This window comes from Brassica napus, chromosome C2, assembly GCF_020379485.1.
Source record: "Brassica napus cultivar Da-Ae chromosome C2, Da-Ae, whole genome shotgun sequence".
NCBI lineage: Eukaryota > Viridiplantae > Streptophyta > Magnoliopsida > Brassicales > Brassicaceae > Brassica > Brassica napus.
Genome location: NC_063445.1, coordinates 49,105,822 through 49,132,782, shown reverse-complemented (window position 1 = coordinate 49,132,782; position 26,961 = coordinate 49,105,822). Strand labels below are relative to the sequence as shown.

Sequence of the window (26,961 nt, the reverse complement as noted above, 5' to 3'; positions counted from 1 at the left end):
TATTATTTCTTTTATCAGTTGAATATTGTAGGATTGTTCACATTTATTAGCGCTGGCAAAATAAGCCTAATCCAAACTCGACCTGATAAAAATGAATCCAAATCCGACATAAATATTAAATTGTTTTGTTTTACGGTATTTTTGATTATGAGTTCTACCCAAACCAAATCCGAATTCAAATGTATATCCGAAAAACCCAAAAAATTCAACCCCAAAAATGTTTTATATCAAATTTGATCTCAATCCCTAATATGTATCCCGAATTCATTGGATATTATTGACTAACTCAAATACTTAGTGTAATATATATGTTTGATATTTGATTTTTATTGATGTTTTTATGTTTTGATAATTGCATTTGAATTTCAGTTATTAAAAAGTTTGCTTTTGAATTTTATAAAATGTTGTTTTAAGTTTAAATAGTGTTTCTGACGTTTATAGAATTGCTAGTTGTTAATTTTAATTTAGTTATGTTTCATTATGTATGATTCTTGTTCATACAAAGTTTTGGTTTGTCATAAATCATGTAATCATGATATATCTCATGTTGTCATATACAGTTCAAGGACGAGTCTCGTATGGTTGACGGACGAGTTTTCCAAATTTATTTTAAAGGACAAAAATACAATTTGATAAAACCACATACACAAACTTATTGAAAATATTGGAAATATATTAAGTTTAATAATATACAAATTAATATTTTCAGAATAGTTGACCCTGTTAATATATGAAAGCCAAACTATTACGGGTTCAGCCGGATCTTGGGTATATAACTAAACCTAAATCAAATCAGATTTGAACTTTTATAATATCCGAATGGGGCCGAAAATCATTAACCCAAAAACCCAAAACATGAATGAACTCAAACCGAAACTCGATTTGGACTCCGATTTCCCACTTAGTCGTCTAGTTGACTTTCCTGTGAACATAAAAGAAAATAAATTTTAGTAACATTAACGTTTATATAATTACAAAGTTAAATGTGATGAAATTATAAATTATATGTAATTGTCACTACCAAAATTATTTTTGTTTCTTGGTTTGCTTGAAAAATGAAGTGGATTTTTAATTTTAATTGGTCTTTGTTCCTTTTCTTTTTGTTTATTTATTTATAAATGTGAAAATATATTTTTGGTTCTTGTTTGTTTGTTTCTTTTGATTAATCTGAGGATATCTCGGATCTATATAAGGGTTTGTACTAAATCCAAAGGGAAAGTGCAATTCGCAATGAACCCTTTCTCTAGGTATTATAATGGATTGTAAGCAATGAATTTATATATGTGTAACCTCATGTGAGACTAATAATTTCGCAATAGAGAAGAATCGATTCCTAATCCGGACCAACAAGACAACTTCTCATACTATAAAAACCACTAGACCACCATGATCTGATTCTCTTGTTTGTTTGTTCTTACCGAGGAAAGACAACATATTACTTTATCTTTTATAAATCAATATTGAACGCATTTTTCAAATAGAAAAAGATGTACGATATTTTGTAATCCATAGGATTACAATTTGAGAAAATTACTTGGATTAGCTCTTATTAATCAACTAGAAGGTTTTATGAGAGCCATGCGCAGTGTTGATATATTTTTAGAAATTATAACTATTTATTAAATTAAAGTTTAATTTATATTTTAATAATCTTTTTAGATTTAAGCTTTATCAATATTAAAAAAGCTTAAAATAATTATTCGTAATTTTTTTTTTAGTTTTAAAAATTGTTTATATTTTCAGCTTTAGTTAAGTTTTATCATAAATTATTTTATTTTTATTAGTTGATTTTAGTTAAAAATACATTGAAGTAATAAAACTCAATTTACTAAATAATTTAATGAATTGATTAGCACTCACTGAACGAACATATATTATGGGGAATATACATAAATAGATTTAATAATTTGAAAACATGACTAGTTGGTTTTACATCTAGTTAAAGTACAACTCGAAATTTTAATTATTTATGATAAAGTATAATGATATATTAAAATTATTTTTAAATTCTAAATTTGATATGAAACTTTTTATTTATTTATAATTATGTTATTAATTAAAACTTTTAATAATGATAATACACATAAAATATTCTTATATTACAGAGAAACTTTACTAAAAATGTAAACTTCGTAAATAAAATTGTACATGTCATAATAAAATGAAAATCATGTCACATTTTATACTAAATCATGCCATCATTTTTAAGAACTCTCATTCATTAATACATGTTATAATGGATCAATTAAGACCAAATTACCATCATACTTAATAATAATTACAATACTGTCATTATATAACTAATTTAAACAAAAATAATAATAACATACAAATTAAATAAAATTATCCCATTATAAAACCTAGGGAAACTAGTTTACGAAAAATCAATATTTTTATGAAAAAATATTTAATATCTAATCTAGTAAAACTGAAGTACATTTTGTATTTAACCCTAAGTTTTCTACAAAAATTACATTCTCATGCCACTCTAATTAAAACTATGTCGTCTTAAATACATTCGATAATATAAGTTTTTAATCATGTTCAAAATCAAGTTAGTTTCGAAGCCCATATTTTGGGTGTTTGGTTAGAAATAGAAGTTTGTTTGGGCTTTTAATAACAGTCCGTTATGGTTTAATCCTAATGGTTTAGGGATTTTATGGTTTAGTCGATTTTGGATATCAATATATTTAATGTGACTACAAAATCGAACCAGTCACACTTATTTCCTTCCTAAAACTCGACATCAATCAAAAATTCATTCATAATTCTACGCAATAACAATTAACTGCTCTTGAATATCAAACTAAATATTCTTTTTATAAAAATCAAAAAAACATTCCTAATTTAATGTGACTACAAAATCGAACCAATCACACTTCTTTCTTTCCTAAAACTCGACATCAATCAAAAAAATCTTAGAGTTGATATTACTCTGCACGGGTAAATCATAAATATTATTTCATTTCCTAATTCTACGGAGTCTCCTTTTAAACAAAGAGGAGGTTTAGGACGACGGAGATAAGCTCTGTTTAGAATGAAACGAAAACTTTTTTTTCTGTTCACAAAAGGTTTGTTTATTTTCCGGAAAAAAAACTAATAGGCTAATGACGAAAACATTAATAATACTATGGCCCAAATTAAAATTTGTTTTTCTCATATATTACTATGGCCTAACTTACAATGGCTTACTTAATTCAAAGTTTCTGAATGATTGTAATTAATTTTTCTGCGATTTTTACTAAGTTAATGTACAAATATATATGTACATGTTAATTATTTATATTCCAAATTTTTACAAAGTACAAATAAATTCATATACACAACCAAGGAATTGAATAATCTAAACAATAAATACTAACATATAAACAATAAGAATGTTTATGTGTAGACATGCCAAATTTAAACAAATATGTAATATGTAATTCTTATAATTCCCTTAGATAGTTTTTTTAGTTTATTTTCACAAAAATAGACTTTCAAAAAAGAAAATGACCAAAAGAGGTTTTATTGAAGGGTAAATATGAATTTATACCCTTAGGATTAACTAATATAAGACTTAGGGTTTAGAGTTAAGGGGTTGGGTTTTGGGATGTGTTCAAATTAAAAAAAAAAATATTAAAATTTTCAAAATAAATAAAGCTATTTTGGTCATTTTATTTTTAAGGGCTATTTTTTATGAGAAAAACTTAAAAATGTCTATTTGAGAGAATTTTTCTAATTATAACTCCAATTATTAATAGATGTGAAATTTTTATATAATACCACTGTCCGTCATAAAATGGATTGTTATTACAATATTTTTGAAATAAAATGGTATGAAATTGCTTATTTCAATTTTTTTTAATTATCAAATACCTGCGCGGTTGCGTGAGTCAACTTCAAATTGGGTTTGGTAGGTATAATTACCAAAAATCTGTACTTATTTTTGAATTTTTTTTGTTACTTTTTCAATTATTTTGCATGTTACTATCTAAATAATGTATTTGTTAAAATAACTATAAAATTATAACTTTACATCTAATTTTAATCACAATATTTATAGTTTAATTTAATAAAGCACATACTTAATACGGCAAATCTCCAAAATAACACATTTCTAAGTTTATATCACAAAATATCACTCAAAAACTAAAATGACCAAAATACATTTTATCATTTGAAAATTTTAATTTTTTTATTTTTCAAAATTTGAAATCTTATCTCCAAAACCTCATTTCTCAACTCTAAACCCTAAACCCTAAATTCTAAACCCTAAACCCAAAACCCTAAACTCTAAACCCTAAACCTTAAATTCTAAATTCTAAACCCTAAACCCTAAACCCTAAACCCTAAACCCTAAACTCTAAACCCTAAACCCTAAACCCTAAACTCTAAACCCTAAACCCTAAACTCTAAACCCTAAACCCTAAACTCCAAATCCTAAACTCCACCCTTTAACTCTAAACCTTAAGTTTGTGACTTTTGATAACATTAAGTACTATTTTTGTGACTTTTGACCTTGAGTGCTAGTTTGGGAACAAAAACTTGATTTACTGATATTTTTGTCTTTTTCTCTACTTAATATACCCTAATATTTTACACTTAAGAATATTAATTTAATTACCAAGTAAAACCAATAAAAATACAATAAAAGAAGAATACAACTGCATAGTTTATAAATGGAATCAGTAACATAAATGTTTATACAGATAAAAAACATACTACATCGGCGCGTCCTAAAAAACATACTACATCCGCGCGGACACGCATATCAAAAGCGAGTTAATATTAAAAACAGTGAGTCAACAAAATAACAAACAAGTTCTTACAATATTCTGGCGCTCATCCTTCTGACAATGTGATAGTAGAGCCGTGATTATCTCTCTCTCTCTTGTTTTTTCTTTTTGAGATATTATTCTACGTGCTCTTCAAGCATGTTGACTATTCCATCAAAGATTAAGACAAAAAGATAAATCCGAGAACAGTATTGCGATTTACTTGTAGAGCAGGATATGTTGACTATTCCATCGATATTGCACTTATTATAAATAGCTATTCCATCGATATTGCACTTATTATAAATAGCACACAAGTATTACCCTCATAGATGCAAAAAACATCTCATAGTTTCTAAAAAAAATCAAGATTAATCTATACTCTTCAACAATGTCATCATCATCATCATCTTACTTGAGAGATGAAGATCTGACACAGGAAACAAGAGATCTGATCTCTTCTCTTCCAAGCGAGAAAGGTTGGTTGGTGAGCCAAATGTATCAGTTTCAAGGACGTTGGCACACACAAGCCCTCTTACAAGGACTCTTGCAATGCCAAAAACACTTTGAGGCCAAAGATTCCGACATTATCCTCGTCACCAATCCTAAATCAGGTACCACTTGGTTAAAAGCTCTTGTCTTTTCTCTCATTAACCGACACAAGTTTCCAGTTTCTTCTGGTGATCATCCTCTTCTTGTTACCAATCCGCACCTTCTCATACCCTTCTCGGAAGGAGTTTACTACGAGTCTCCAAATTTCGATTTCACTGAGTTGCCTTCTCCAAGACTCATGAACACACACATATCGCTTCTTTCCCTGCCCGAGTCCGTTAAGAGCTCCTCTTGTAAGATTGTGTATTGTTGTAGGAACCCTAAGGACATGTTTGTGTCCTTATGGCATTTTGGAAAGAAACTTGCTCCTCAAGAAACTGCTGATTATCCTATTGAAAAAGCGGTTGAAGCGTTTTGTCAAGGGAAGTTTATAGGTGGACCCTTTTGGGATCATGTGCTGGAGTACTGGTATGCCAGCCTTGAGAATCCGAACAAGGTCTTATTTGTTACATACGAGGAGCTGAAGAAGCAGACTGGAGATACGATCAAGAGAATAGCCGAGTTCTTGGGATGTGGTTTTATTGAAGAAGAAGAAGTCGGAGGGATTGTGAAGTTGTGTAGTTTTGAGAGCTTAAGTAGTCTGGAAGCTAATAGAGAAGGGAAGTTGCCAAATGGAGTGGAGACTAAAGCTTTCTTCAGAAAGGGAGAGGTTGGAGGATGGAGAGATACTTTGAGTGAGTCCTTGGCAGAGGAAATAGATAGAACCATGGAAGAGAAGTTTCAAGGTTCTCGTCTCAAATTTTCTTGTTGAATCAGTCCTTGAGACTTTTTGTTAGGGCAAATCTCCAAAATAACACATTTCTAAGTTTATATCACAAAAATAACACTAAAAAACTAAAATGACCAAAATAGCATTATATCTTTTGAAAATTTTAATTTTTTTATTTTTCAAAATTTGAAATCTTATCCCCAAAACCTCATTTCTCAACTCTAAACCCTAAACCCTAAACTCTAAACCCTAAACAATAAATTCTAAACCCTAAACCCTAAACCTTAATCCCTAAACCCTAAACTCTAAACCCTAAACCCTAAACTCTAAACCCTAAACCCTAAACCCTAAACCCTAAACCCTAAACTCTAAACTCTAAACTCTAAACTCTAAACCTTAAACCCTATACCCTAAATTCTAAACTCCACCCTTTAACTCTAAATCCTAAATTTGTGACTTTTGATAAAACAATAAGTGTTATTTTTGTGACTTTTGACCTTGAGTGCTAGTTTGAGAACAAAAACTTGATTTAGTGCTATTTTTGTCTTTTTCTCTTTTTGTTATGTTTTGTTGTGCTTTTTTTTGTTGCTAAATAAATTTCTATGTTTTGTTGTTGTTGTTTGTTGTTGCTGAATAAATTTGTATTTTTCATGTCATGATGTTTGTTATTTTAAAAATACGACTTTTAGGTCGTGTCATGTTGTTTTTAATGTCTATAAGCATTCTCACTTCATGTGAGTTACTTGCGTGAACGAGTTGTCCAAAGCAACAAAACAAAAACGTGTAGTACTAAAGCCATCCACACAAATAAGCACATGAATGCATGTCTAAATGTATAAAGTGTGAATACAAAAGAAATATGTGAAATAGTAGAACCACACCATTGTGACTATACTATGTACTTTTTTAACTAGTATGACTTCTCATTACATCAGTACGCAGGATAAAACTATTTGCATACATTATACAGAAGCCACACACACAAAACAAATATGCAGGCAAATCTAAATGTTTATAGTGCGTATGCAAATGAAAAATATGAACTAGTTCAAGTAAATTTGAGTAACTATACTATTTACTGTTCTCATATAGTATAGGAGATATAACTTTCATTTAACTTTTCTCGGAAAGTATGAGCCTTGTCGTTTTGCCGTTAACCCCTTCAAACCAGATCTGAAAAATAAATGGTGAATTCAATTTCAGATAAAACACAAACAGATCGGGTTGCTTAGAACTTGATGTGATGTCAACTACAACTATTAATTCAAACAGGAAAAACCTTGATTGCCGCCGTTCGCTCTTCAATCGCCTGCGCCGCCGTCACTTTCAAACTACCGCCGTCACTTTTGAACTGCCACTGTAACCCTAACTTTTTTATATGACACAACACAGATCGCTACCACCGGAAGGGTGAGAGTTAACCATTTTCTGTTTTCCAAATCAAACTCACAATTTCTCTCTCAACATCTAATTTTTTCGTCGCATGCGGGGTATGGATTTCAAAATTGAAAAACGACTTCTCAATTTGAAAAAGAGAAGACATAATCTTTATTTTTTGCTCACGCGCAAAGAAGGATATTTACGTCAGTTGTTGTTATATTATGTACAATATCATACCCAAATTTATGTTATGGTTAGAACCTTAGTTTCTTTTTTTCATATGGTCATGTCCCCTAATTCCCCATGATAATATACCATCGATATTTTCTTAAAATAATGCAACCGGTTCCAATACCAAAAAGGGACACCAAATCTGAAAGGGCTCTACAAATCTGAGCCGGACTTGAAGAAAGCTAGAGAAATAGAAAACAACAAAACCAACCAAACGAGAGACTAGAATTAGTAAGAAACCAAAGAGACCAGAAGTATTACTTAGACCATTTCCAATGTATTTTGTTATATTCTCTTCTAAAATAAAGGATTTCTATAACAAAGATGGAATTTGCTTTAATGTATTATCATATGATAGCAATCTTCAAAATATAGAGTAAAAAAAAATAGAAATTACTATTTTTTCTTCTATATTTAAGGAAAGAAATAACAATCTCTATTTTAGAGCATCTCCAATGTACACCTCTATAATTTCTTCTAAAATATAGATCTCTATTATAGAGGTAATAATGCTCCAATGTATACATCTATAATAGAGTTCCTCTATTTTAGAGGAAAATATAGATGAAAGTTACTTTTTGCATTTATATTTAGAGGTAAAAACAACATATCTCTATATTTTCCCTATAAATAGAGGAACTTTATTATAGAGGCATACATTGGAGCAATTTCACATTTATAATAGAGTTTCTCTATTTTAGGAAAAAATATAGAGATAGAAATAGATGTGAATTGGAATAGCAATGAGTTGTAGTGAAATTGACTCTAACTACTATAATAGAAGCAAAAATAGCAATGGGTTGGAAGGATCAAACATAAAGAGCAACAAATGTGCCAATGTCCCAATATTGATACATCATACATCTATGTCAATTAGGATCTTGGAACAGTGGAAAAGTAGGATTTCGGTCCATTTTCTAGTAAATAGTCAAATGATGTAATAGTATAAATCATATTTTTACCTGTTAAAATTTTATGTGGTTTCCTTAATTATATTCACTATGAATAGAATCTTTTATATATTAAAAGAGAAACATTGCAATTAATGCGTTCACACCAATATTGACATGTGTCATTTAGAGAGACACTCTCACATATATATTTTCTTATTTTCCATCTTTTGGAGTATTTTGGCGTTTTTTTTGTGTGATTTTCTTAACGATCTTTTGATTCTAAACTAGCTTGAAGATTGAAACACTTTCTAAATAGTTTGTAATCTTCTTCACACCTTCGAGGTTTCAACATATCTCATCAGACATCAGGTGATGACAATTTTTATAGACAAAAAGGATTATAAATTTCAACCTGAGATGAAAAGAAATGTGTTTTAAGAAAAAAAATAGAAATCCAACACACCCGTTAGTCTACTGAACATAGAAGTCTCCTCTTCCTTCTTCGCATGGCCTACACGACGATCCATCTAGGTTATTCTCGGCGAGGTTCTTGAGATGGGGACTTTAGTCGTGGAGAAGCGTCACGCAAACTGAGATAAAAAGAACTGTGTTTCTCGACCGAACCTGTGAGAAATCCAACGCATCCGTTAGTCCATTGTTGAAGTCTTGAAGAGGAGAAGAGAACCTGTAAGTTTTTGTTCATTAGATCGGCTTTGTGAGGCGACTTCTTTTGCATCTTTTTGCGTAGCTGTTGATTATTACTGTCAAAAAGAGAACTATTCTCCCATTGTTTCGTCAAGCTTAGAATTATCGTTAGTACAAACTACTGCAGCTCATGAACTCTTCTCCTCTTTCTTTCGTCAAGCTCACAAAAACATATGATAACATTTTTACATTGCCAATGATAATAATTTTACGTTTGCATGGCTGGCTAGCACACTTTTACCTACCATACATTCTTTTAAGCATACTATTTATTCTTTATTATCACGTACAAATTAATGGAGGCGGTGCATGCGAAGGCAAGAAGGGTCGAAGTCTTATGAGATCATGGAGATTCTGCAATAGAGTTGATAATCGGTACAGAATCTATAGGATAAACACACAGCTTTCAAGCTAAACTAGAAGAGTCTCCTTTTTTTCTTGTGTGGTGCAGTTTGTTGTAGATGAATGGCTAAGAGAGACACGTAAAAACAAAAACAAAAAGTTATATTCATATGCGACTATTATTAGTTCCAAGTTGGAACTTCTGATTGGGGGTTTACCGAATCGAACATGTCGGTTCCGAGTTGGAACATCTATTGAAATCAACGAAGATAAACCACACTTCAGTTCGGTTATTTCAAGTTTACTATATGACAGTTGCCTATTTTGCTAATATGCGTGATTGAGTTAATTATGAATAGGGGATTTGCATATATTTCAAAAACTTAGTTTATGGCAATAGATTTAAATCGTATTATTTGTTTTATCTTTATGCGTCTTAATAAACTTGAGCTTTTTATTTATAAGACTTCTTCTACAATATTCTTCATCGTCAACCTCCAGCACTTTTGTGAATTCTCCAAACCAAAATAAATAAGACTTTTATATTTCAACGGAGTAAAATATAATAAAATCCAACATACAATTAAACTGATGTCCACATTTAACAGACTTTAGGTCTTTTTATCTTATAAATATCAAAAATAATAATTTCATTCCGCGCAAAGCGCGGATTATCACCTAGTATGTAAGTAAAAGGTAGTTTACCTATCAAATTGTTCATATTTTTGTAAAGTCAAGACATAAACACTTAATAGAAGTATAACTAGTCTATAAACCAAAAGGAAACAAAATTTTGGGTTACGGAACTCTCAAACTATTTATTAATGGAGTTAGGTAATTCATCTAACTAGGAGTAATAAATAAAAAAGACAAAACAATTTTTCATTGCAATAAATTCCATTTTTTGTATATTCATTTTTATTACTAGTACATAAAATATGTATGAACTAAGGAAATAACTAAACCATTCGGAGTCCCACGATGTCTCCTCGTCTCTCAAATATTAGTACTCAGTCAAGATTCTCCAAAATTTGCTTAGAAACTCGAAAATATGTTTTGGTGTATCTGTTCTATTTAATATTTATAATCATGAAAATATTAACTCTCAGTTCTTCTTTACCCTTACTATTCGTAGTCTAATTAATTATTTCTTTTAATCAATATACGATAGTACTAAAGAAGTATATAGAAATTCCCACGCCTCTCATGTTGCACCTCTCTCAAAGAGTTTCTTGTTACAATTCCTCTATAATCATTACATTACAACTCAAAGATGTTTTGCAGTCTCCTCCTAGAGTATTGAACTTATCTTGTAAAATGTAGTAGTAAACACAATTTTCGAACCACAAGAAAAAAACATTAATATAGCACTCAACTATATAAATCCCATGGACGAACTCTGCTTTCATAAAGAAATTTAGAAGAGAAATTAAAACAAATAAAAAATAAAAGAGTTTTATTAAGTTAATGTACAAATATATATGTACATGTTAATTATTTATATTCCAAATTTTTACAAAGTACAAATAAATTCATATACACAACCAAGGAACCGAATAATCTAAACAATAAATACTAACATATAAACAATAAGAATGTTTATGTGTAGACATGCCAAATTTAAACAAATATGTAATATGTAATTCTAATATATCTATAAAACTTAAATGTTGAAAAATAATTCTTTTATAAAATAAAAAGGCACATATATTTATAAGAGAAATTCCCTTAGATAGCTTTTTTAATTTATTTTCACAAAAATAGATCTTCAAAGAAGAAAATGACCAAAAGAGGTTTTATTGAAGGGTAAATATGAATTTATATCCTTAGGGTTAACTAATATAAGAATTAGGGTTTAGAGTTAAGGGGTTGGGTTTTGGGATGTGTTCAAATTTAAATAAAAAATAAAAAATTAAAATTAAAATTTTCAAAATAAATAAAGCTATTTTGGTCTTTTTATTTTTAAAGACTATTTTTTATGACAAAAACTTAAAAATATCTATTTGAGAGAATTTCCCTAATTATAACTCCAATTATTAATAGATGTGGGATTTTTATACGATACCACTGTCCGTCATAAAACTGATTGTTATTACAATATTTTTGGAATAAAATAGTATGAAATTACTTATTTCAATTTTTTAATTATCAAATACCTGCGCGGTTGCGTGAGTCAACTTCAAATTGGGTTTGGTAGATAAAATTACCAAAAATCCGTACTTATTTTTGAATTTTTTTTGTTATTTTTTCAATTATTTTGTATGTTACTATCTAAATAATGTATTTGTTAAAATAACTATAAAATTATAACTTTACATCTAATTTTAATCACAATATTTATAGTTTAATTTAATAAAGCACATACTTAATATACTCTAATATTTTGCACTTTAGAATATTAATTCAATTACCAAGTAAAAATAATAAAAGTACAATAAAAGAAGAATACAACTGCATAATTTATAATTGGAATCAGTAACATAAATGTTTATACACATAAAAAACATATATTTAGGAAGAACAAACATCCATGCGGACACGCAGATCAAAAGCTAGGTAATATTAAAAGCAGTGAGTCAACAAAATAACAAACAAGTTCTTACAATATTCTGGCGCTCATCCTTCTGATAATATGATAGTAGAGCCGTGATTATCTCTCTCTCTTGTTTTTTCTTTTTGAGATATTATCCTACGTGCTCTTCAAGCATGTTGACTATTCCATCAAAGATTAAGACAAAAAGATAAATCCGAGAACAGTATTGCGATTTATTTGTAGAGCAGGATATGGTGACTATTCCATCGATATTGCGCTTATTATAAATAGCACACAAGTATTACCCTCATAGATGCAAAAAACATCTCATAGTTTCTAAAAAAAATCAAGATTAATCTATACTCTTCAACAATGTCATCATCATCATCATCTTACTTGAGAGATGAAGATCTGACACAAGAAACAAGAGATCTGATCTCTTCTCTTCCAAGCGAGAAAGGTTGGTTGGTGAGCCAAATGTATCAGTTTCAAGGACGTTGGCACACACAAGCCCTCTTACAAGGACTCTTGCAATGCCAAAAACACTTTGAGGCCAAAGATTCCGACATTATCCTCGTCACCAATCCTAAATCAGGTACCACTTGGTTAAAAGCTCTTGTCTTTTCTCTCATTAACCGACACAAGTTTCCAGTTTCTTCTGGTGATCATCCTCTTCTTGTTACCAATCCGCACCTTCTCATACCCTTCTTGGAAGGAGTGTACTACGAGTCTCCAAATTTCGATTTCACTGAGTTGCCTTCTCCAAGACTCATGAACACACACATATCGCTTCTTTCCCTGCCCGAGTCCGTTAAGAGCTCCTCTTGTAAGATTGTGTATTGTTGTAGGAACCCTAAGGACATGTTTGTGTCCTTATGGCATTTTGGAAAGAAACTTGCTCCTCAAGAAACTGCTGATTATCCTATTGAAAAAGCGGTTGAAGCGTTTTGTCAAGGGAAGTTTATAGGTGGACCCTTTTGGGATCATGTGCTGGAGTACTGGTATGCCAGCCTTGAGAATCCGAACAAGGTCTTATTTGTTACATACGAGGAGCTGAAGAAGCAGACTGGAGATACGATCAAGAGAATAGCCGAGTTCTTGGGATGTGGTTTTATTGAAGAAGAAGAAGTCGGAGGGATTGTGAAGTTGTGTAGTTTTGAGAGCTTAAGTAGTCTGGAAGCTAATAGAGAAGGGAAGTTGCCAAATGGAGTGGAGACTAAAGCTTTCTTCAGAAAGGGAGAGGTTGGAGGGTGGAGAGATACTTTGAGTGAGTCCTTGGCAGAGGAAATAGATAGAACCATGGAAGAGAAGTTTCAAGGTTCTGGTCTCAAATTTTCTTGTTGAATCAGTCTTTGAGACTTTTTGTTCTGTTTTGTTGTGCTTTTTTTTGTTGCTGAATAAATTTCTATGTTTTGTTGTTGTTGTTTGTTGTTGCTGAATAAATTTGTATTTTTCATGTCATGATGTTTGTTATTTTAAAAATACGACTTTTAGGTCGTGTCATGTTGTTTTTAATGTCTTTAAGCATTCTCACTTCATGTGAGTTACTTGCGTGAACGAGTTGTCCAAAGCAACAAAACAAAAATGTGTAGTATGTTTTTTATTCAGAAAATAACAAATCAAAAAATGCAAAGCAACTTTGGGTTTCTTGAAAAGATAAGATTATGTGGGTTGGTTGTGTGTGTGGCTTAGGAATCACCCATGATTGAAACGCGTACAAGACCCCATAACACTTGTCTTGTCTATAAAACATGTGAGACCGGATTGTCCGAAGCAGCAAATAAAAAACTCTTTTATCTCCTTACTTTGTTCACTATCCTCTCTTTGTGTATCACAATGGAGGGTCATCAAGGACCTCCCCTCCCAAACTACATGAAAGACGACAAAGTTAGCCAAGAAACCAAGAACTTGATCTCGACTCTTCCTTCAGACAAAGATTTCATGGGTTACCCTCTCTACAACTACAAAGGTTGTTGGTACTATCCTAACACACTCCAAGCAGTTCTTGATGTCCAAGCGCATTTCCGCCCTCGAAAAACCGATATAATCCTTGCTTCTTTGCCCAAAGGTGGTACGACTTGGCTCAAATCTCTTGTTTTCGCCCTTGTGCATAGAGAAAAATACCGTGAAAATCCTCCAATCCATCCTTTGCTCTCAGAAAACCCTCATGACCTTGTCCCATTTCTTGAGATTAAGCTATCCGCTGGTAGCCAAACACCGGATCTCTCAAAGTTTCCTTCTCCTATCACTACAAGAAAACAGCGGTATTCTGACAGACATTCCGACGGAAAATGAAATCCTCGGAATATCCCGAGGAATTTCTGAGGAAATTCCGAAGAAACACAAAATTTGTGTTTCCTCGGAATTTCCTCGGAATATACCGACGGAATTCCGAGGAAATACAAATCCGTCGGAATATTCTTATGGAATACCGAGGAAAAATGTATTCCTCGGAAAAAACCGATAAATTCCGAGGATATATTATAACCGTTAGAGACCCGTTGGGGGATTTTAAAAATTCCGAGGAAATTCCGACGAACTAGCCGTTTCCGTCGGAATTCCGTCGGAATTTCCTCGGTCTGTCGGCAGGATTTCAACTATAAATACATGCACCCCTCTTCCTCCTCATTCACTCCATATCTTCATCCTCCCTCTTACTCTCTTTACACACGAATTTGATTCATAAAAAAACATGTCTTCTTCAAATTATTTTCGTTCTTGGATCGATCGACCTCATTTGGATCCGAACACGAGATTGCTTACGGAAGAATACCAACGAGGTATAACCGAATTCATGGGGTTAGTTCACCGACAACCGGAAGCAAAAACAGATATGTTAAGATGTTCTTGCTCTAATTGTAAAAATAGAAAGGTTATTAAAGAGTGGGATGTTTGGACTCATCTATATTTGAGTGGGTTTACACGAAGTTACAAAATTTGGTATCATCATGGGGAAACTGATTATGAACATGGTAGTACTAGCGAACCTCAACCAGCGGTTAGATTAGAAGAACCAATTAGAACGGATGTAGATTATGGTGTAGGTACTGAGCAGATGGTAAATGATCATTTTTGAGGGGAAGATTTAGCCAATGCACAAGCTAGGAGATTTTATGATATGTTGGATGCTGGAAAGCAACCATTGTACGAAGGTTGCAGAGATGGTCATTCAGCTTTATCATCTGCTACAAGATTGATGGGCATTAAAACAGATTATAATTAGGCTGAAGACTGTGTGGATGCGATTGCTGATTTTGTAAAAGGTATTCTACCCGAGGATAATGTAGCTCCTGGTTCATATTACGAGGTTCAGAAACTCGTAGCTGGTTTTGGTTTATCATATCAGGTAATAGATGTATGCAGCGACAACTGCATGATTTATTGGAGGGCGGATGAACAGCGGGTTACATGCAAATTTTGTGGAAAGCCTCGTTATAAAGATACGAGTGGAAGAGTTCCAGTGCCATATAAAAGGATGTGGTATTTGCCTTTGACGGAAAGGTTGCAGAGGTTGTATCTGTCTGAACGCACAGCGCAACCAATGAGATGGCATGCGGAGCACTCAACAGATGGTGAGATCAGATATCCTTCAGATGCAAAAGCATGGAAGCATTTCCAATCAAAGTATCCCGACTTTGCGTATGAGAGAAGATATGTCTACTTTGGATTATGTACTGATGGTTTCAGTCCGTTTGGCAAGAGTGGAAGACAGTATTCTCTATGGCCCGTCATTCTTACACCATACAACCTACCCCCAAACTTGTGCTTGCGACGAGAGTTTTTGTTTCTCTCGATTCTCGTTCCCGGACCAGAGCATCCTAAGAGATCACTTGATGTGTTTCTTCAGCCACTAATATATGAGTTACAACAACTATGGGCTCAAGGTGCTGAAATATACGATGTTTCGTGTAAAGAAAACTTTCAAATGCGGGCAGTACTAATGTGGACAATAAGTGATTTTCCAGCATATGGTATGTTGTTTGGATGGACAACGCATGGAAGGCTATCATGTCCATATTGTCAAGATAACACTGATGCTTTCCAACTAAAACACAGAAGGAAAACGTATTGGTTTGACTGTCACAGGAGATTCCTACCACCTGATCATCCATATCGTAGGAGTAGGAATTTGTTTACGAAGAACAAGAGGGTGTTTGACAGTCCACCTCCGGAAATTTGTGGAAAATATTTGAAGATACAACTAAGAGATTTTGGTGCAGAAAGGACGCCAGACGTCGGTGGACATGAGCGTTTTCTGGTAGATGCTTTTGGAGAACTACATAACTGGCACAAAAAATATTATTTTCTGGGATCTGCCATACTGGGAGGATCATCTGCTAAGGCATAATTTAGATGTCATGCATATTGAGAAAATTTTTTTTTACAATCTCATGAACACGATCCTTAATGTTCAAGGTAAAACAAAAGATAATTTAAAGTCAAGACTGGATTTAGTCGATATATGTGCTCGTTCAGAACTTCATGTTGATGAGAATGGTAGGGCTCCTTTTCCCATATACCGACTTGATACAGAGGGAAAAGATGCGTTCTTTGATTGGATTTCAAACGATGTGGAATTTCCAGACGGTTACGCATCAAATTTGCGTAACTGTATCGACAGAAAGGAAGGAAAGTTTACTGGCTTGAAAAGCCACGATTGCCATGTAATGATGCAGCGCCTCCTTTCGTTCGCCTTCAAGGAACTATTACCACGAAATGTTCATGAAGCAATTGCAGGGATAGGTGGTTTCTTCCGCGATTTATGCACGAGATCAGTGACTCTTGAAGGTATTGAAAATTTGAAGACTAACATAGCCGTGATTCAGTGCAACCTTGAGAAGATATTTTCTCCCTCATTTTTTGATGTTATGGAGCATCTTGTTATTCACCTGGCAAGAGAATTGAAACTTGGTGGTCCTGTGCAGTATAGATGGATGTATCTGTATGAGCGGTATATGTTCCATTTGAAGAAGATGGTGAAAAATTTAAGTAGGGTGGAAGGTTCTATAGTCGCACAGATGATTAATCAAGAAACTTCAAACTTTGCCGAGTACTACTTTCCAACAGAAGTTCAGACCAAAAACAGAAGACCTGCTCGGCATGATGATAGAGGCGAACGGGCAACATATCATGTTACGGTTCCAGACATTTTCACAGACGTTGGACGACTTAGCGGAAAACTAAAGGACCGTCGACTTACTGAGCAGGAGCGCAGTCATTTACAAACATATTTGCTCACCAACTGCAAAGACGTTCTTCAATATGAGAGGTAAATAAATTAGCTTACAAATTTTTATTTTAACAAGTTGAAATTTAAATCTTAATTAATTACATTATTGTCATCATATACAGGATTTTCATGGCAGAAAAGCGGTTCGAGTATAAATACGCCACAGAGGACGAACTAGAAGAAATGAAGCAGAGAGAATTTACTGGATGGATGTTTACTTATGTGAGTGCTTTAAACAAATTAAAATATATTTTATCTATCACATATTTATACTAATTCACATTTATTGATATAATATATATATATGTGCTATTAATAGGTGTCTGCTGGTTTGGCCAGAGGTGAAACATTTGGCGATTGGATACGTGAGATGGTCGTTGGACCAAACTTTGTTGTGAAGTCATATCCGAGATTTTGTACTCGAGGATATGCATTCACAACTCAGAAGAGGAGACGTTCGAGTACGACTTATGATGCTGGCGTTTGTTCTGCATCAGGAGATGATGTATACTACGGACACATACATGAGATTTTGGAAATCAAGTACTTGGGCATGGTTGGCTTGCGCTGTATTGTTTTCTATTGTGATTGGCACGACAACACTCCAGATCGAGGTGTGAGAACAGATGCATTTGGTGTTACATCAGTAAATTCGAGGCGAAAGCTGCAATATTATGATCCTTTCACTCTTGCTTCTCAGGCCGATCATGTAATTAAATGTTAATTATTCAGAATGATTCATCATCATGTGTATTAATTTATAATTTTACTAATAATTTTCTAAATGTTACAGGTTTGTCATATCAAGTACCCCCAGGTAAGGAACAGAGATGATCCATGGGTTACTGTTACAAGACTCAACCCGAGAGGCCGAGTTCAGGGAAGTTCTGAGCTGGAAGACCCACTACAACCAAGCACATCCGGCAACTTAAGTGCAGCAGAAGATTTAGCTGGAGTTGGCCTTGTAGTCGATTTAACCGACTTCGGAGAAGAAGCCGTCGTTCACGTAGAGGATGAACCAGTGATTGGAGAGTTTCACCAAGATCCAGATTTAGATTCATCTGGTGATGATGACTCGGAAACAGACTACCATTGATTTTTTTTTTTTTTAAGAAATACCGAGGAATTTGTTTTTCCTTAGAATTTCCTCGGAATATTCCGAGGCTTTTCCGAGGAAACAAGATTTTTAAATCGAAAACAACGTTTTTCGGTTTGAATAACACTTATATAACCCTTATTAAGTGTCTTAGACTTATTATGTAGTCAAAAAATTGTTTCTTACCCTATAATAAACACTTTTCCGATTGTATGAACGAAATCCCCACAACATAAGAGAAACACTTATACACTTTAATGAACGGTAAAGGGAATACTTTCAATTCGTTTTGAAATTTGTTATTTCATGGTTTATGCTCATCTATACAAAGAATCCTCAATGGTATGCATTACAATTGTATAAGAAATGAAATACGGCAAAAAAATTGATGTTTTGAAACCGCAAACACTAGTTCCTCGGTATTTCCTCGGAATATTCCGACGGAATTTCGAGGAAGATAAGGGTTTCCTCGGAATTCCCTCGGAATATTCCGAGGAAATTCCGAGGAAATAGGGGTTTTAAACCGAAAACAACGTTTTGCGGTTTGAATAACACTTATATAACCCTTATTAAGTGTCTTAGACTGATTATGAAGTCAAAAATTTGTTCCTTACCCTATAATAAACACTTTTCCGATTGTATGAACGAAATCCCCACAACATAAGAGAAACACTTATACACTTTAATGAACGGTAAAGGGAATACTTTCAATTCGTTTTGAAATTTGTTATTTCATGGTTTATGCTCATCTATACAAAGAATCCTTAATGGTATGCATTACAATTGTATAAGAAATGAAATACGGCAAAAAAAAATTGATGTTTTGAAACCCCAAACACTAGTTCCTCGGTATTTCCTCGGAATATTCCGACGGATATTTTACTATCCGTCGGAATTTCCTCGGAATATTTTCATTTAACCGGGCAAATATTTCGCGAAAATTGAAATTAGAATTCCGTCGGACCTAGGTTTTATAACCACGAGCCGCTTCTTCTTCCCCATTTCTCTCTTTTTCCTCTGCGCGACTCCTCCGGCGATTTCCCACTGAAATCCGACGATATCTCCGGCGATCTCCCCCTTCTCTTACACAAATCATGTAAGGACCCTATCCCACTCTCTTAGGTTCTATTTGTTAGGTTTTTGTGTAGTTTTGATAGATTTTTGTTAGGGTGATTGGTTAGGATTGTGATTTGGTTGTATAATAGGTTTAGAATTGTGATTTGGTTGAATAATTTGTTTTGTTGAATTGATTTAGAATTTTTTTATAATTTTTTTTATTTTTTTTGTATTTATAAAATCATTTTTGTATATAAAATAGTTTTTTGTATTTTACAAAACGATTTTTGTATATAAATTCGATTTTTTGGATTTTACAAAATGTTTTTTGTATATAAATTTGAATTTTTAGATTTTACAAAACATTTTTAATATCTATAAAAAAATTTTGTGATTAAAAACTATTATTTGGGATTTAATATATATATATATATATATATATTATTAAAACTATTTTTTGTAATTATTAAACTATTTTTTATTTATTAAAACTATTTTTTGTTTATTAGAACTATTTTTATATATTTATTAAACATTTTTAATATCTATAAAACTTTTTTTGTGATTAAAAACTATTATTTGGGATTTTAAACAAAAACAATATATATATATATATATATATTATAAGTTTCTATATTTAGGAAACATTTTTAATATTATTAAAACTATTTTTTGTAATTATTAAACTATTTTTATTTATTAAAACTATTTTTTGTTTATTAGAACTATTTTTATACATTTATTAAACATTTTTAATATCTATAAATCTTTTTTGTGATTAAAAACTATTATTTGAGATTTAAAAAAAAATAATAATAATTTATATATTTCTATATTTATTAAATATATTTATTAAATATATATTTTTTAAATTTACATGTCTCATGATGATCAGACCCGGCCTCGACAGCGTCGTGGTCGTGGTGGTACGGGGAGCCAGTCTCGGGATTCCAGCCATTTTCAGGATTCCCCTTCGCCCCACAGCTCCTACCATATATCTCCCTCTGCTGCACCCGCTCATGCTCCTCTCTCTCCCGCTGCTGCATCCGCTCATGCTCCTCCGGGTCCTCCGGGAGTGATGAGTGTTGCGGAGTTGGTTCAACAGCCCGGTCGTGACCATCTTCCCTATCTCACTCCGTATCCACATGGACGGGGTCAAACATGGTAATTAAACATATTTTTTTTTTCTTTAAATTTGGATTCAGTATTAACCGTTTGTTCTTTTTATTAGGTTCAACCGATCCGGGAACGAGATCAGCGCATGGATCAACCGTTTGATGTACTCGGCCCTCGACCGGGGATATCCGACTTTCACTCACTTCCCTACCGACAAACAGCATCTGTGGTTTCGTCAGTTTGCGGTAAGTATTCTAATTTTTTACTTATATTTTTAATCTTTAATATAAATTTTCTACTAATTGTGTTTTTTTTTCAGCAAGAGTTCAACTGGAATTCCGATGAGACACTCTTTATCTATCACCACTTCGTCCATAAAGTTATGGACAACTATGGGAAGCAGATCCACGAGTGGAAGAAGAAGTGGGAAATCAATAAGGTTCGATTTAATTTATTAAACAATTTTTTAATTTATTAAACTATTTTTTTATTTATTAAACTATTTTCTTTTTTTAATTATTAAAAGGTCCCAAAGTCGATGAACGACACGGTCTGGAAGGAGTTGTGTGCGCATTGGGATAAGGAGGAGACGAAAAAAATTTCTTCCACCAACTCCACCAACCGCATGAGCGACCGTAAAGGGAAGAGCATCTACAAGCATAACTTGGGTGCTCAATCTATTGCCACTCTGGGAGATCGCATGGTAAGTTCAACCGCTCTTTCTTCAATTATTTGAGTTTTAGAATATTAATTTATTGTGCATTTCTTCTAATTTCTAATGTTTCTTTAATTTATGTTTTTTTCAAGGCGGAAGAAAATGATGGCGAGCCTGTTGATGATCTCGCCCTAATGAGGAGGGCGTATACCAACAAGAAGACCGGCCAGATTGATGACGGTCTTGTGAGGGACGTGGTCGACCTGGTCCAAACTCAGGTGGTAGACGAAGTGTCTCAGCTTCAAACCGAGGATGACGCTTCGACGGCTTCGACCAACTTGTCCCGGTTTCGAATCAACGAAATTGTTGAATCGGTAAGTTCTTTTTTTAAAGTTCAATTTATTTATTTCTTGATTTTTATTTTATCATCAATTTATATTATTTAAATTTGGCTATTTATATTTCAGTCGGTTCCAAAGAAGAAGGGACGTTTGGTCGGTTTGGGTCGTCGCTCCCGGTCGGCTGCTCCTTCTTCTGCACCACCGCCATATGTTGATTCAGAAGTTCTTACGGCTCAGCTGAAAGACAAGGATGATCGGATATCTGCGTTGGAGACCCAGATGGCAGCTCAACAGGCGGGCTATGAGACACAGAAGAGGCTGAACGAGCAGATCATGGAGATGATGAAGAGGATGTACCCGAACGAGGTGTTTCCGAACATTCAAGACCCGTAGTTTTTTTTTTTTTTTACCAAAAACTCGGAATGTTTTATTTTTATTTGTAGAACTTTGAATTATCTAATATGTTTTCAGTTTTAATTTTAATTTTATATTTTCGAATTTAAATTTCACAAATTTTAATTTAAAAAAAAAAATTAAAAATTAATTTTTTCGAAATTCCGAGGAAAAGCACCCTCGGAAATTTCCGACTACCTTTTCCTCGGAATAAGTCGTCGGAATTTTTAAAAAAAAAATCCGAGGGAACGTTCCTCGGAAATTCCCGATGCAAATTCCGAGGAAGATTTCGTCGGAACTTCCGAGGATTGGACCATCGGAAATTTCCTCGGAATATACCGAGGAAGTCCTCCCTCGGTATAAACTTTCCAGCGATCTAGTGGTCCTCGGAGTTTCCTCGGAAATTCAGTTCCTCGGAATTCTGTCGGAAATTTCCGAGGGATTTCCGAGGAAAAATGAATTTCCGAGGAGTTATTTCCGACGAATTTTTCCGTCGGTATGTCGTCAGAATATCCTTATTCCGACGACATACCAACTATTCCGACGACATACCTACGATTTTTTTCCTCAGTATGTCGCTGTTTTCTTGTAGTGTATGATCTATTCAACACACATGCACTTAAACACATTGCGTGAAGCCACCACAAAGTCCTCTTCTTCACCTTGCAAAGTCGTGTATGTGTGCAGAGGTATCAAGGATACGTTCGTATCCGGTTGGCATTATAGAAACATGCTGCATCGCACCAAGATGGACCAGGCCACTTTTGAGCTCATGTTTGATGCATATTGGAAAGGGGTTATCTTATATGGACCCTATTGGGAACATGTGTTGGGCTACTGGAATGGGAGCTTGGAAGATGGAGAGAACGTTCTTTTTTTGAAGTATGAGGAGATGTTTGAGGAGCCTCGTGTACAAGTCAAGAGGCTCGCTGAGTTCTTGGATTGTCCATTCACCGAGGAAGAAGAAAAGAGTGGTTCGGTGGAGGAGATCTTGAAGTTGTGTAGCTTGCGTAATTTGAGCAATTTGGAGATTAATATGAATGGGACAACGAGAATTGGTATAGATTCTAATGTGTTCTTTAGGAAAGGTGAAGTTGGTGGTGACTGGAAGAATCATCTCACTCCTCAAATGGCGAAAAAGATTGATGATATTGTTGAATGTAAACTACAAGGTTCTGGTTTGATATTTCAACAAGGTTGTGTTATGTTTTTCCTGTACTTAACGGCACATAAAATTTCAGCAAATAAAGTTGTGTTGTGTTATGTTTGGTCAAGTCACTTTCACGTAATTCCTAACCCCAGTTTTGGTTAGACCATTGGACTATAATATGTTTCATATAATAATTGAATTTTGATTTTCCTCAATCGTTATTATAAAGTTATGTACCAGTTCTGATAAACATCTTAATCAACGAACGTTTGGTCAAATCTGGACGACACAAATATCAATTGATTGAAGTGTATTGTTACTGTTGTGGTGCTCGGTGGGTTCACACGTTGTTGAAATTTGATGCTTACCTGCAAAAATGGGTGGAAATAGAAAATAAAATAAAAAGAATAACGTCGGCAGAAAAAAACTCAAATAGGATCGGTGGTCAATTAATTACAAAATTTCTTAACTTTGTTGCCGCTTTATTTACTCCTATCTTGACAAACTTTAAAAAAAATACAAACTACCAAAACTTAAATATATCCGATCTCTACGTTTAGGATTTGTATAAATATAAACAGACAATTATTATGATCTTCTTTATATAATTTTTTTTTTGAACTTTTTCTGTATATTCTTTTATGTTACTCTTTTTATTTATAATGTTTTTATATTAGGAGAAATTGAGAGAGTAGCATGCGACCTGCATGATCCTTCTTTCTACGCATCATTTGCATTTCTCCTCTCTCCAAAAAAATCGACCTTCTAAAAAACACAACATTTTCGGGCGCAAGCATGTCAATGGGTCTACGTGTTTTCTCGTGTACCAAAAGCTAATCAACGTGACGAAACAAAGAACTAACATAAAAGATGGCAGTGATTCTAATTGGTTAGAAACTAATCCACGTTAGCCTCTGAGCTTCCTTATAAGATTCTCGATTGTCCCGTTGAATAACAATTTAACTCCTCGCTTTAGATTCGTTTTACTCTCAAACACACAGAATTTTCCACCTATTAAGAGACCAAAGGTAAGAGATTCTCATGTCGATGTCTATTTCTGGAGCTATGCTTAGTGGGGTGGGCTCTTCGTTATTGATCAACGGAAGCAAGAGAAGCGGCGGCGTAGGCGGTGGATCTATGAGTGTTGGCCGGAAGAATGCGACCATTACACCGCAGAGAAACAAGTCATGGGTCCTAGCCGCCGTGAAAGGTGATGGAAAATCAAAGAACGACCCCAAATGGCTAGATGATGCCTCGTAAGTCTATTATATTTGCTTGGAGATACTTTAGATACGAAGAATATTATTGGACATGGAGTGACTTGAAACTCTCGTATATATACCATAACATGATAAAATTGTAGATGATAAAAATTCTGAATCATTTGGTGAATACATATACTACCAAAAAGATATTTTTTATGAGAGAAATTACACACATTATGATGCATTGACATGCTTTCACGTCATTCTTAGTTAGTTATTTAGAAGTCAACAAATTAAGTAAAAAACAAATTCTCATGGTGAAGTTTTTATAACCTATATATAAATATCGATTTTGTTCATTATAATAGTTTTGTTAAATTGTCGCACATAAATATTAGACAGAAAGCTGGCGAGTTCGTGAAGGACATGGGGAGTGAAGTAGGGCACGTGACTGCTCAGAAAGGACAAGAAGTTAAAGATCATATAGAGAGTGCAAGAAACTATATTGTTGAGAAAGCTGGTGAAGCGATGGACACGGTGGCTGAAAATGCTAAGAAAGCTTCTGAGTTTGTGACGGATAAAGGCAAAGAGACCAAGGAAGAAACTGTTTTAATGACTGAAAAGGCTAAAGATTTCATTGTTGAAAAAGCTGGTGAAGCCAAAGATTCGGCGACGGATATGCGCAAGAAAACGGCCAAGTACGTTGGAGATAAAGCAGCAGAGGCTAAAGAAGCTATATTTCCTCCAAAAAACAAAGAATAGAATATTGTATTTATGTGACCTTAAATAGATAAACATATAAAGAACTTTGAGGCAGTAATCACAAAAGTATTTTTTACTTTGTGAGAATATAGTATGTTTATTTTGTGAGAATAAACTGATACATACAATAAGTACTGATATAGACTTATAGTCAGTGGCTAATCATTCAAATTAAGTGCTAATCTTTAATCATGACATTTACTAAGTTAAAGAAATACAATGGTTTCAATCTTGCCAAGGTGCATGTGTCTCAAACCATTAGATTACCATATATTTAGAGAGTTTCAATCCTGCGAAGGTGCATGTGTCTCAAACCACTAGACCACCATAGATTTAGAGACTATGTTCTAAAGTGCTATTATATTCCAGTATAATCCTTTATTACCTTGACTTGGTAAAAAAAAACAATCCTCACTCGCGAAAAAACTCTCCCAGACACGGTTTCAGAGAAAAGTCTTTACACACAGTATCTTTTCGAAAGTTACCTTTTACCTCTCGGTTCTTTCCTTTTGCCGGCCTTTATCCCCTGTTAAACTCTGCAAATTTTCAAAAATTAACCTTTTTAGGCATTATCCAACGGTCCGAAGACAGCTTCCGATAACCAGGCCGCCTCTGTTCATAGCTCCGCCGGGTTCAGCCCCCGATACCGTCGGAGGATCAGCCAGGATCGTCATGTGCCGGTTCCAACTTGTCCTTTCCTTCAATGACCTCAAGGCCTCAACTATCAGATCTGCTCCTTATGGCTGAGAAATGATACCTGGCGACTTTAATCTTGGTTTGTTATAACCTCCTGGTATTACTACTTCCAACAACTCTCTGGTGCATTTATCACAGGAGTTTTCTTCTCTCATAGTTGCATTTACTAACCCTAAAAGTTGAGATCTCAACTTAATCTCAAGGAACTTTCTGCTCTGGGGCTTATTACTACCTTTCACTACTAAAATTTCTTCTACGGTACTACCTCGATGGCTCGCCGTTACTCTTGTTCGGACAAGAAGAAATGGACCGCTGACACCTCTTCTCCGCCTCCACCCTCTCGCTGTGCTCCTGTCCGTATTCCAGCCAGTGACCCGACAGGACTAATAGCTGAAAACAAGCTCACTATCATAGGAAGAATTAAAAACCCTAAATTCCAAAGACCACGTGCTGTTATCGATTTTCTCCCTCAAGTATGGAACTTGGAAGGACGTGTGGTGGGTCGAGAACTGGGACTCGAAAAATTCCAGTTCCGTTTCGAAACATAACGTGAGCTGCAGACTGTTCTTGACAACGGACCGTACCACTACAAACGATGGATGCTCATAATGCAACGATGGGAACCAGTGGTATCTGAGAATTTCCCCTCTCAATCTCTTTCTGGGTGAAAATCCACAGGATCCCCCTCCATTACTGGGATGAGAAAGCTGTTGAAACTATCAGCGACCAGCTTGGACATGTCTCAAGCAAGAATGTGAAAGAAGCCAAGTTTCGAGTGGAGGCGAATCGCCCCCTTCCTTTGGAAATGAAAATGGAAATTCTTCTCCCCTCTGAAGAAGTAACTGAGGTGGAATTTTAGTATCTCAAGATAGAAAAACACTGCTTTACTTGTTTCTCCTTACTCCATGAGGAGGAAAACTGCCCATCCCGCCCTAGGGGTGCAAGAACTCCAAAAGACAGAATACTTGGTATCACTCAAGCGTATGCTCTCCAATGAATAGAGGCGGAAAAGCAGAAAAACAATGACAGACGAGGCTACAGAAGACCTGAGCCTCAACAATTTGTGGCCAAACGTCAGAACCAAACTGGTCGTGATGAT

General features: G+C 34.0%; 4 protein-coding genes across 4 annotated transcripts; all 4 read left to right on the top strand.

The window, feature by feature from the left end:
• Positions 1-12,502: 12,502 nt before the first annotated feature.
• Positions 12,503-13,623, top strand: LOC106357769 (cytosolic sulfotransferase 12-like). Its single transcript, NM_001315571.1, is given in 1 exon segment — positions 12,503-13,623. A coding segment is annotated over 1 exon segment (972 nt). The 5' UTR covers positions 12,503-12,534; the 3' UTR covers positions 13,507-13,623.
• A 301-nt stretch (positions 13,624-13,924) lies between these two features.
• On the top strand, positions 13,925-23,414 carry LOC106357768 (cytosolic sulfotransferase 11-like). The gene is made up of 2 exons (XM_013797463.3): positions 13,925-14,405; positions 22,644-23,414. Exons 1-2 carry the CDS (start codon positions 13,999-14,001, stop codon positions 23,359-23,361), a joined length of 1,125 nt encoding a protein of 374 aa, XP_013652917.1. The 5' UTR covers positions 13,925-13,998; the 3' UTR covers positions 23,362-23,414.
• A 700-nt stretch (positions 23,415-24,114) lies between these two features.
• LOC106356204 (protein COLD-REGULATED 15B, chloroplastic) lies at positions 24,115-25,341 on the top strand. The gene is made up of 2 exons (XM_013796001.3): positions 24,115-24,455; positions 24,803-25,341. The coding sequence occupies exons 1-2, from the start codon at positions 24,241-24,243 to the stop codon at positions 25,164-25,166; spliced, it is 579 nt and encodes a 192-aa protein (XP_013651455.1). The 5' UTR covers positions 24,115-24,240; the 3' UTR covers positions 25,167-25,341.
• A 790-nt stretch (positions 25,342-26,131) lies between these two features.
• On the top strand, positions 26,132-26,721 carry LOC106355041. Its single transcript, XM_013795060.1, has 2 exons — positions 26,132-26,391; positions 26,541-26,721. The coding sequence occupies exons 1-2, from the start codon at positions 26,132-26,134 to the stop codon at positions 26,719-26,721; spliced, it is 441 nt and encodes a 146-aa protein (XP_013650514.1).
• The last annotated feature ends 240 nt before the right edge of the window (positions 26,722-26,961 follow it).